Raw genomic sequence first — 11,077 nt, forward strand, 5'->3', positions numbered from 1 at the left:
AAGTAATTTAAAAACAGAACGGCAATAGTAATTTTAGGTCTAGTTAATCTGATCTTAAGTTTCAAAATAGTGTATTAAATGCGTAAAACAGACATTTAGCTAAAAGGTATCTATTCATTCTACACAACCATTCTACGGCAACTTATAAATAAAATCAGTTCATTCATTAATTGAATAGTCTATTCTTTCAAGTTGCACACAATAAACATCCTGAACAGAATCTCCAACGAGGTTTGATCTTAAAATTAATCATGATGAAAAAAAAAATTGATTCAATTCAATTCTCAAATTCGTATTAATAAAAAAAAAAATCTGATTCAAAATTAGCCGGCCGACAGAGAACTCCTACTTTACAAGAATAGCTAGAAATGCCTCCTATTTGATAAGCACAGATGATGTTGAATTGCCTCCTTTACGGGGGTCCATGGAAGACGTGATATGCAGGGTAAGAATTTCAAAATTTTATTTATTTTATTGTTTAACTTAAGGAGAATTCAATACTTATCCTACCTATGTAAATCTGGTCTTTTTATTTATGGAAGCGGGTCTTTTTTTTTTTTTATCTATGTAAGCAGATTTGAACTCTGATTTTTTTTTTTTCAACATAAAAAATTTCATCATCTAAACTAGATAACACCCACTATTAAGACCTTCAAAAAAAATGTTGCTCCTATACATTTTTTCCCTTCCTTTTGAAACAGTGTTCTAGTCTTCTAGAGTCAACATAATACTACCGCACCACACTTCCAGAATATCTACTTACAGGGAGAACGCTTTGGTATGATGAGTTTCATCTTTCTAACCTTCAATTTCATAAAATGAAACATCAGCTCCTGCACACGTTATATAATTTTCGAATAAAAGCGAAAACTTTTAGCTTGATGAAGCGTTGTCAGAGATGTGTAACACGAACACGAGGGGACATGCACACACGACGTAACACATCATCGATTGTTCCATAAGTTGAAGTCCACCAATAACCAGAAGTAGGTCAATTCATAAATATTTTTGTGGGCACTGCATCAAATAAACGGAGACAATGGAGAGAAGAGCGGATTTTGGATTAAGATAATACAATATGAGTGTTGTCGCTGCCCACTTTTATTTGATCCACTAAAATAACATCCCAACACAACACAAATTCCCTTTGTGGAATGTGGCTCCCCAATAAAGAGCAGAGACCAAATTCTCGTCAAACAATTAATTGACTTATTGCATAACACACAGAAATCATTTTACAGAATATTGAACAGTGCCTTCATGAATATACAGCTTACAGTTTATTAGAATTTAGAAGCATGGATCAAATTTAACATATGATTCATCAGCACTTAATAAAATAGCATTGCCCCAATCTTCAATCAGGTTGGTTATACGATAACTTCAGCTACAAATACAGTAGCCCACGACTTATTCTCTGATCTGTTGCCAGTTCCACACTAAAAATTGTTGATGCATGTTTCCGGATGTTGATAGCTCAGAGCATCCAGCCTGGAATTAAGCTGTGAACATCTTGTTCTGAAGTAGCAACAGTCCTTTCATGAGCTGTTACTCCAGGATTGTGACTGAAAAAATGTAAAAGGCAAATCAACACATATAATGAAAGCTAAAGGCTTTACGTGCAAATGATGCATTATTTACAGGGAGAATAAATTACCCCAAGTGCAATGTACCATTGCTGTGTAAATGGCCAAAAGAACCCTCCGAATGAGCAGGTTGGTTGCTGTATGGAATGTTTTGTTCCTCAGCTGCCCATGGATGTGATCTCCGAGCTGCATTAATTTCCTCCAACTGCAAGCTCCACATGAGATTCAAGGGAGAGCCGAGGGCATGGAATTTACAATCTATAAATACATGCACTTGTAGTACACTCATAAGTTTACTATGGATTAGGATGAAAATTTCTCACAAATATGTGGGAAAATATCTGCTCCTACTAAAATTTAGGGAAATAGGGCCTTGAACCAATGCTTTTCTGTTGAGAGCGTGGGTTTTTTATTGCCTTGGTTGGCCATATTCTATAGCAATTTTTGTTTCTTGCACTCAAGTATATGCTATAGTTGAGGTATCTAGTTCCATTATTGAAAATTGATCCTCCAAACTCCATAGCCACAACATTGCCCCTGCTTCTTCGCAACATCTTTCCTTGTTTTATTGTTGGAATCAATTTTCTATGAACAAGTTTTGTTGACAACTACCTACCCCCGACAAAAGATTGCGTTTCATACACAACCACTTGGCCACAATTACAGTGACATGGAAATGATTAATTAGAGGGAATTAGCAGATGAATTAGACTAATGGGGAAGAAAAATATTTCTTTTTCTCGACCCAATTAGAAGCACAAAACGCACTTTCTTTTGGTGATGCACAAACAGAAATTCTCTCTTTTTCTCTGATAATTCTATAACCAAAATATGGGAATGTAGTTCAGCAGCTCCAAAATATTTAATAAGCACTTGTAATTGTAGTTTGGCAATTTGTGTGATTTTACTCCACAATTATTTCATAAAAAATTATATGATTTTTATTATTTTGTCAAAATTAATAATTTTTAAAAATCATATTCACTACTATTATCAGGGTCCGGCTACGGTGCCCCTCTGATACCATACTCTCACCTTTTGTCTTTAGTTGTTGGTAAATTGCACTTAACTCCTTACTTTCTTTTTTATTTACATTTTCACTCAAATGTAATGAAAAATTATAGTTAACTCGTTACTCTAACCCCTAAAATTACTCTTCAAAGTTCAAACATATTTTCATTTAAAATTTTTTATTCCTAAACTATCCTCATATAATGAATATATTTATAGGTTCAAATAGTCTTATCCTTTAATTTTAGTTTTCACTCATTAAAATTATTTGATCACGAACAAAATATAATTCTCTAATATAATAAAATCTAAAAAAATCTATCTTATAATGGGTGTTTAGGAAGTGAGAAAATGAAAGAAAATGGGGGGACATGAGAGAGAGAGGAGAGAGAAAAAAAGAGTAATGATTAAAAATTAAAATATTATTATTGAGTATTGTCTCATAGCATATGTAAATGTCATTGCACCTAGAAATTATAGCTTTAAATTCTTCATGTCTAGAAGCGGGTAAAAGGTTCGGTGGTTGAAATAGAAAGTTTTGAGCAATTTATTTGTAATCATAACAATAAAATTACCAGTGATTGTATGCAATTTTTTTTTTAACTTATAATGATTAGAACCAAAATGAGAAAAATATTTTTGGAAACAATTGTGATGGTAATTAATCTTTTTCTTCCTTAATTTTAATACGGGTATAAGTAAATTCTATATGATCAAGGTGGTTGATGGTTAAATAAATAAAAAATCTAATAGATGAGGATGGGCTAATCACATTAAGAGCAGAGTAATACATGTCAATTTATTTAGTGTGCAGTCAAATTTATCCTATAGTAAATAGTGATTATTAAATAATATCTAGATCTATTATATATTAAATAATTAATATATTAATGCAAATTTTAAAATAAGTTATAAAAAAGTCAAACTAGGTAATGGACTTAGGTGTAAAAATTTAAAACGATTTGGAGTTATATTTCAAAATGTTGAAACTTTATTATTTTTTAACGAGCAAGCAAACAATAGGGATTGTAGAGCTAATAACCTATTAAATCCATCTAAGCCATTGAACTACTTTGATGTTAAATCTATGACTCATAATAGCTGATAAGAAAATGATAAAAAGTGGGGGTATGGTGTCACAGGGGCACCATAGCCAGACCCCTATTATCAACTCTTATGCTACAAGCATCCATTTTCAAAACTAAAATTTTTAAGCAATAACGCAACAATACCAAACAAAGTCTAAATTTAAAATTGTGCAAGCTTGATTTACCTTCATACTTAAAATATTATTGGCTTCCAGCAACATTTCTTCCTGCAAAAGTATAAAGGCATGTGGGAGACATCATTTTATGTGTAATCTACATGTACATATGAGAAACTAAATTTAGTTTATAAATATATACCTTCCTTTGAAGTTCAGAAAGCTTATCCAGCTGATTCCGGGTCTGCAGTTAATGAATAATGTGAAGTCACAAATTGGTCTATCTTATTTAAGATCATATTGAATCATATTAAGATCTTTCTCCAGAATCGGGACCACATTACACATAAATATTGCAAGAATCAATTTCTTATATTCATGTATAACTTAGAGCCTATGTTTAATTTGAAATCAGTCCGGTTGTAGACTAATTTTATTCATTGTTCTTACTTTCTTTAACTGTGCCGTAAAAGAAAAAAATGACATTGCATTCTCTAAAATCATATTTAATCTCCTCAAGTTAAGGGATCCCAAAAAATTGCCTAGTTAAATTGGCCCCTTGCAGTGGATGAGAGATCAAAAGAGACATGTTTAGGCTAGCTCTGGCATTGACGTGTTATGGCTTAAAACTCACAGGGGTTGTCATATAAAATCACTAAATATTGTTTTGTGCTTATAATTCATTTTGGAAAACAAAGAGATGTTTGTTTAATCAAATTGTAAATATTTAGTAAACACTTTTTACAGCTTTCACAAAATAAAATAAAACAAAGCCTCTATTTGAAGTTTCATATTTTTACATCTATGTGCACATCAGATTATTCTTCTGTCGTTGTGGATGAGTGCGCTGAAGAGAAGTGAATCCACTACAACTGACAGCAATCAACATGCCTCATCTTTTAAATTTTTAGATTTCGTTCCAAGTATCAGTGGGATGCAGCTTGATAAATGAGGAAGTTATTGTAACACATGTAACATTATTAATCATATTTGGTTCAGATGTATCCATTTATTATTTTTATTTTGATCAACCATCAATCAATGAATCTCAAAAAAGCAAGCTAAAAGAAATTAAAAAAATGAATAGATGATCTAAATTACTACATATCCCATATTGTTATGAAAATTAAAAAATATATATATAAGATATAAGATATATGACGACGATAATATGTCACGTCAATTTGTATGAGTAGAATTTATATTTTTAATATTGTTATTTAAACACGACACGCGAATAAGCCTCTTAGGAATCAAAATTGCTAATGGTTACCTTGAGTGACCTTACTTGGCCCAATGAACTGCCCAGCTGTCTCTCAAGCTGTTCCAACTCCTCTAAGCCTAAGCGTCCCAAATCTTCCCCAAAAAATTGTCTAAAAAATGAAGATTGAGTCGCAGTTAGCATTAATATGTAGATTACCTAAGAAAATGCAACATATAATGCTTGTTGAGGATTTAAGGGCTTAACAAATTGGTTCTTTAAGAACTTAATTGATTTAACGAGACTGAGCAAAAAACGGAATCAAGAACAAAACTCAGAACCGAAAAACAAGAAATGAAGAACTGTTGCACGTAGTCAAATTGCGAAGGAAAAATCGACTCACTTTATTTATTAAAACACTGGTGATACAAATCAGATCTACAGATGCGATTGCGTAGATCCCAAGGAAACAATTCTATGCAAAATGAGTAACAAACAACGAAGAAATCGAACTCTGACACCAGGTGCTGTTAATCAACTCCTTTTATATTAATATTTCTGGAAAACGCATGACAGACTCCTCATTGCTATGCAAAATATCACTAAGCCCCTTGAACTGAAGTTAATCTACATATTGGCCTATCACTTCTTCAATATTTTCATTTAAGTCCAAACACTCAGATGCTTTATCTCCACAGTTCTAAATATGAGTAGCAACTTGTTAAAAAATCTTGGAGTCCTAAGCCATGTTTGGTTGGAAGAAATTAAAGAAGAGGTGAGTAGCAAAACTAAGAGAGAGGAGAGAAAATGAGAGAAAGAGAGAGTCAATTTCAATTTCATTATTTAGTTAGACATGTAATTCATCTCTTTTTCCCTTATTTCTTTTTCCTCTCTTCCTTGTCTCTCCTCTCTTTTCCTCTACTTTCATTTCTTTAAACTAAACATGGCATAATAGTTCAACCATATACGTGGTGAATTACCTTTGCAAGTGCTGTAGGGCCTCATGTTTCTCTTTGAGTTTTATGTATTCCTCGTAGCTGGCCTGCTTGAGGAAGTTGCATAAATGAAATATGTCAATAGCCACCATGACAAAATGTTCTAAAGAAAAACCTGGCAACACTCAATATCCAAAGAAGGAAAAAAATCTAGATTCGGTTCAGTAATATTATAACTTTTGAAATAATTATTGTCAATTATGGTATAAAAATAATCAGTTTCCAAGAATATATAGTTAATCATTTAGTAAAATTTAAACTATTTCTAAAACTATTGTGAATTTTAAAAATATTTAATATGTATTTTGTAAATCTTACTGTTAAATTATTATGTCAATGTAAATGACGGAAATTTATAAAAATGTTGAATGAAAATAACTTCCATAAATAAAAAATGGTTAATAATGTTTTTACTGAGTATGTTAAATGGTTAATAATATTTTTATTATGTTATTTATACTTTATTCTTTTTTTTTTTGGTCAACTCATTATTGGTGGCTAAAAAAAGTATTTTAATTATAATTTTTGTTCTATTATCGCAAAAAAATTGATAATAAACAAATTCATTACAATTTTGTTCAAATAACGCATATATTTGTATAATCAAAGTATTAAGGAAAACATAATAGTATTGACCATCTCTTAAATTTACTAATTTAATTTATTCTCATTGAGGAAGGAAAATTTTGGGTTTATATAACATGTGAGAATATGTTTGAAATTATGTAAAGGATAAAATTGATTTCAAAATCACAATTTGAAAAGCTACTATGTCCGGCAATTTTATACACACACACACACACATCAAAACAATCCCAAGATGAACATTAGCTAGATCCCAAGAAAAAAACCAGTAAATTTAAGGAAAAAATGATGTCTCCAGTAGTAATAACTAAGATCTTCCTCAATCAATGTCATTATGACATAAAAAGCAGTTATCTGAATGAGGATCAAGATCATAATTTCATTTGAATAAGGTTATAATCAAGATTATTATGGCATGCAGCGGCAAAAATCAAGATTGCTAATTGCTATGAACAGAATCATGATTCAAATGTGATGTTTATTTTCCTTCAATATCATTGTTAAATTGAGCCTTGTAGCCATTAGGAATGAACAAGAATGATGTTTATTTTCTTTGTACAGTCTCTCATTTTATACAATTTCCTACTTAGCATATATGTAGAACAATGAACTAACCTGCGTCTCTTTGGCTGATTGATGATTTGCTTGCAGTGTTCCATAACTACACCTTTCATACTTCTCAAGTGTCTTGTGCATACTGAAATGTTGATAGAAAATCAGGGATGACAGTAAGGATATGCGAATCCAACTAGAAAGATAGTATTGTGCAAAAATACTTAAACTGGGGAGTTATGCTGCAAATTCATCTAATCTAGTCAGTGCTTTTTGGATGGAGCTAGCTACCGCTCTATAGTTATCCATCATGTAACACAATCAGCGTGAATGATATAAGCATCACTTCATTTTCTCTCTCTTTTTGTGAAGAATGCATGCAAAGCTACACAGTAAGGGTGCGTTTGGTGTGCCGCACTGGATTGGATTGTACTGGATTGTAATAAAATGTATTGTATTGGAATGTGTTAAATAATACAGTACCATGTTTGGTAGAATATGGAATGTATTATATATTTTTATTATTTAATAATATTAAATAATAATAAATAGCTATTATTTATTTATTTTTTAAATTAATATTAATGAATTTAATAAATATTTTAATTTTAAGTTAATTTATTATTTAGATTTATTAATAAAAATATAATTATCTGCAGTAGATTTCAGCATCTTTTCTTATTCATCAATTAAACATAAATTAATATGTTAAAGAAATATTATATTTGATTTGTATTGAATTTAATAACTAATATAAATAATAGTTAAAATAGAAAAAGAGATGTGCAATTTAGACACACAGGGGGAGGCGGGTCTTTTTTGCACCTCAATTACCGCACAATCTTTTCAAGCCAGGTAATTGTTTTTTGCAGCCAAATCTGAATTTATATTACAAGACAGACCGCCCGCCAAGCATACCCTAAGTGGCAATTGCATAAAGCTTGATGGCAACTAGCTGGATCTGCCATTAGTCTAATGTTTTTTTTTTGGGGTAACTTTTTTAAGCATAAAACAGCTGATAGTTAAATCTTTCATATGAGTGGGTTTGGTCCCTAATTTTTTGTATCAATCAAAGATATTTTACTAACTATACTAATTAGCATAAACAAAATTTTCTGTATTTGAGAAACTGAAAATGCCGGAATCTGGTGCCACAAACAATCATAAATGAGAAATTTATAAGCTACTATCTTTGAGAGATCAAAGATGAGACATTAAAACTATCAAAATCTCACTAACATGCTGATAGCGATTTTTTTTTATTTGAACACTGATTCAGGTCTTTCATTCCATTGGAACATTTTAGTTGGGTACCTTCAGGTATAAGAATATATAACCAATCAAACTTATAGATGGAAAAGATAAGGAAGATAAGAAAAGGAAACAAAAATAAATACAATAATTTTCCTAAGAATTAAAATTAATTTGCATTGCAAATTTTTTAAAAAAGGAAAGGAAAGGAGAATAATAATTAGCACACAAAATTTCCATAATATTAAAACTTGAAATGAAATTAACCTCATAAAATTACAAATCATTTAGTATAGCTCATACCGTTTACTATTTAAAATAAAGATTTTTAAAAGATTTTGATGGAGATGAAAAATCTCACCAACTAAATACCAGCCTTTTGTCCCCTATTACTCGAACAAAAGACCAACCAATTTGACTATCTTTTAGGGATTAATATTTTGAGTTTAAAGTAAGAATGATGCATAGACATTAAAAAAAAAAACTAACACAATTCTAAATTTAAAAAAAAAAACATGGTTTTGCTTGATATTAACCAACACATATGAATTGTCAATGCATAACATACTGCATGTAGGTTAATCAAATTTTTCGTATCTATTCTTAATAGATCCATGCACAAATAGATACATCCAAACATGCAAACTTCCAATCCCTTTGACTACATAATATCTTTTCTGGGCAATATCCAACACCCAATCTTTACTTCAGTCCAATTGCTTACATGAGTTTGCACTAGCAAAAGTAAAAAGGGAGTATTTTGTACTGTCAACTCAGCTCTCTATCAACGATTGAATTGAAGGGAAAAAGAAAGTTAGACTAACAGATCAATCTTGCTTGTACACATCCAAAGGAGTGGTAAGGGAAAGGCGAGGGATTCTAGCAAGATAAATCAATATGGAAATAACCAAAAAATTCATATAAAACCAATGGTTCAACACCCCGTAAAATGTCGTCAACTTGAAATTAAATAACAAAACCTTAAATGCACATGTACTAACGATGTTCTTACATATATCTTGATTACAAGCTCAGTGATACGAACATAATGTCAACATATAGTTTAGGTTGTCATTTGATATCACAATGACAAAAGGGCAAGCTCTTATTTTTCTTAATTGGAAATCCATGACCAACTCCTCAGCATGATTTGGAAATTAGAAATAAATTAAAATGGAAGGACACAATAAAACTACAATATTTGTGAGTATTTAATTTTTAATTTTTATTTTTAGAATTTTTTTTTTTAAAAAAAAAAACTGAATTGTGTACCTAAACATTAATGGAATCACTTTTATAGAAGAATCAGTCAAAAAACAATCAACAAAAAGAAAGACATTAAGGATCAAGTACGTTTATTTAGCACATCATCACTTCACAAATAAAGTTGATAAATTTGTTAAAGAGAGATGGAAAATTTCATTTATATAATCCACTTCGATCTAGCTAAGTAAGTTAATAATGAAGACATAACACTATGGAATCTATGGCAAATAAATATGTTAGGACAACAAGGGATGTTTCCACTGAGGCAGATCTCACGAAACAATGAAACTCACATCAAAATCCAAACAAGGGGGAAAAAAATGATTTTTTTCCTCAAATAAAACTCCATAATACACACCATCTATGATCTAACACCAGAGAGGAAAGGAAGTATATTTCATCAAAAGAACACGTAAAAATCACCCATTTATCAACAAATCAACAGAAAGAGTTAGTAATAACGAAAAAGACACAAACCCAAACAAGAAATTTGCAAAACAAACAGATTCAAATACATGAATAAAAATAGAAAGAGAAAGTGGCACCTAGGGCTGCTGCAGAATTCATAGAGCTTCCCGCGGCTAGAGAAGATGATAAGAGCAACCTCAGCATCACACAAAACTGAGAGCTCATAAGCTTTCTTTAACAATCCATTCCTTCTCTTTGCAAAAGTCACCTGTCGATTTATTTTGTTCTCTATCCTCTTCAGCTCTACTTTTCCCCTTCCCATTATTAATATACTTACAAGTGCTGGATAGCTGGATGATTTTTTGTTTTTTTTGGGTTTCTTTAGGCTAAAAAATAAATTATAAATTAGTAGATTTTGTTTCTGCAGATCTTGTTGTTTAGGGCAAGAAGCTGGGATCAGGTTGCTTTGATAGCTAGGTTTAAGATTTAGTATAGAACACTCCTAAAAGGAGAGATTAAATTGACTTGATCTGAGTTGGGTACCTTTAATTTTGCTAATTGGTTTGGTTTCATCAGATACCAGCCTTTCCCAGCTAGATAAAGAATAAATACATTTGTACTATCAACTACCACAGCAATTTTTCTTCTTTCTTTCTTTTTTTCTTTTCTTCTCTTTTCTTTAATTTACTTTGTTTTTGTTATTTGCATTTGGCAATAATAAAACGACTGCATTAGTGTCAAAGACAACCTTAACATTCCTGAGCTTAGGGTTTCTACGTGTCAAACCCACAGGGTCCTCAGTTCTCTAATGTCGGGGGAGTTCTAATATTCTTGACAATTTCACCCCTGCTAAGACCACCATATGTCGATTTCATCCCTGCTGCGGTGCTGCTGAATTATTGAAGAAAATGGTTGGTAAAATAAAACACTCTTAGTTCTGTAATCGGCAAAGTCTTGAGCGTGCTAAAAACATTACTTGTTATTAATTTAATGTTTATTGTGTGTGTATACATATTGT

The 11,077-nt window shown here is 31.1% G+C and overlaps 1 protein-coding gene across 2 annotated transcripts; it reads right to left on the reverse strand.

Moving 5' to 3' along the window:
* Window positions 1-1,063: 1,063 nt before the first annotated feature.
* LOC18044261 (developmental protein SEPALLATA 1) lies at window positions 1,064-10,761 on the reverse strand. 2 transcript variants are annotated; one of them, XM_006437815.2, is made up of 8 exons: window positions 10,197-10,761; window positions 7,198-7,279; window positions 5,983-6,044; window positions 5,075-5,174; window positions 4,004-4,045; window positions 3,871-3,912; window positions 1,658-1,791; window positions 1,064-1,565 (listed from the first exon to the last, which is right to left on the reverse strand). In XM_006437815.2, exons 1-8 carry the CDS (start codon window positions 10,379-10,381, stop codon window positions 1,478-1,480), a joined length of 735 nt encoding a protein of 244 aa, XP_006437878.1. In that variant the 5' UTR covers window positions 10,382-10,761; the 3' UTR covers window positions 1,064-1,477. The 2 variants fall into 2 exon arrangements, with proteins under 2 accessions (XP_006437878.1, XP_024042477.1); XM_024186709.1 differs by having other exon boundaries at window positions 5,983-6,047; window positions 10,197-10,737.
* Window positions 10,762-11,077: the final 316 nt, after the last annotated feature.

Source organism: Citrus clementina, unplaced genomic scaffold (assembly GCF_000493195.1).
Source record: "Citrus clementina cultivar Clemenules unplaced genomic scaffold, Citrus_clementina_v1.0 scaffold_4, whole genome shotgun sequence".
NCBI classification, from domain to species: domain Eukaryota; kingdom Viridiplantae; phylum Streptophyta; class Magnoliopsida; order Sapindales; family Rutaceae; genus Citrus; species Citrus x clementina.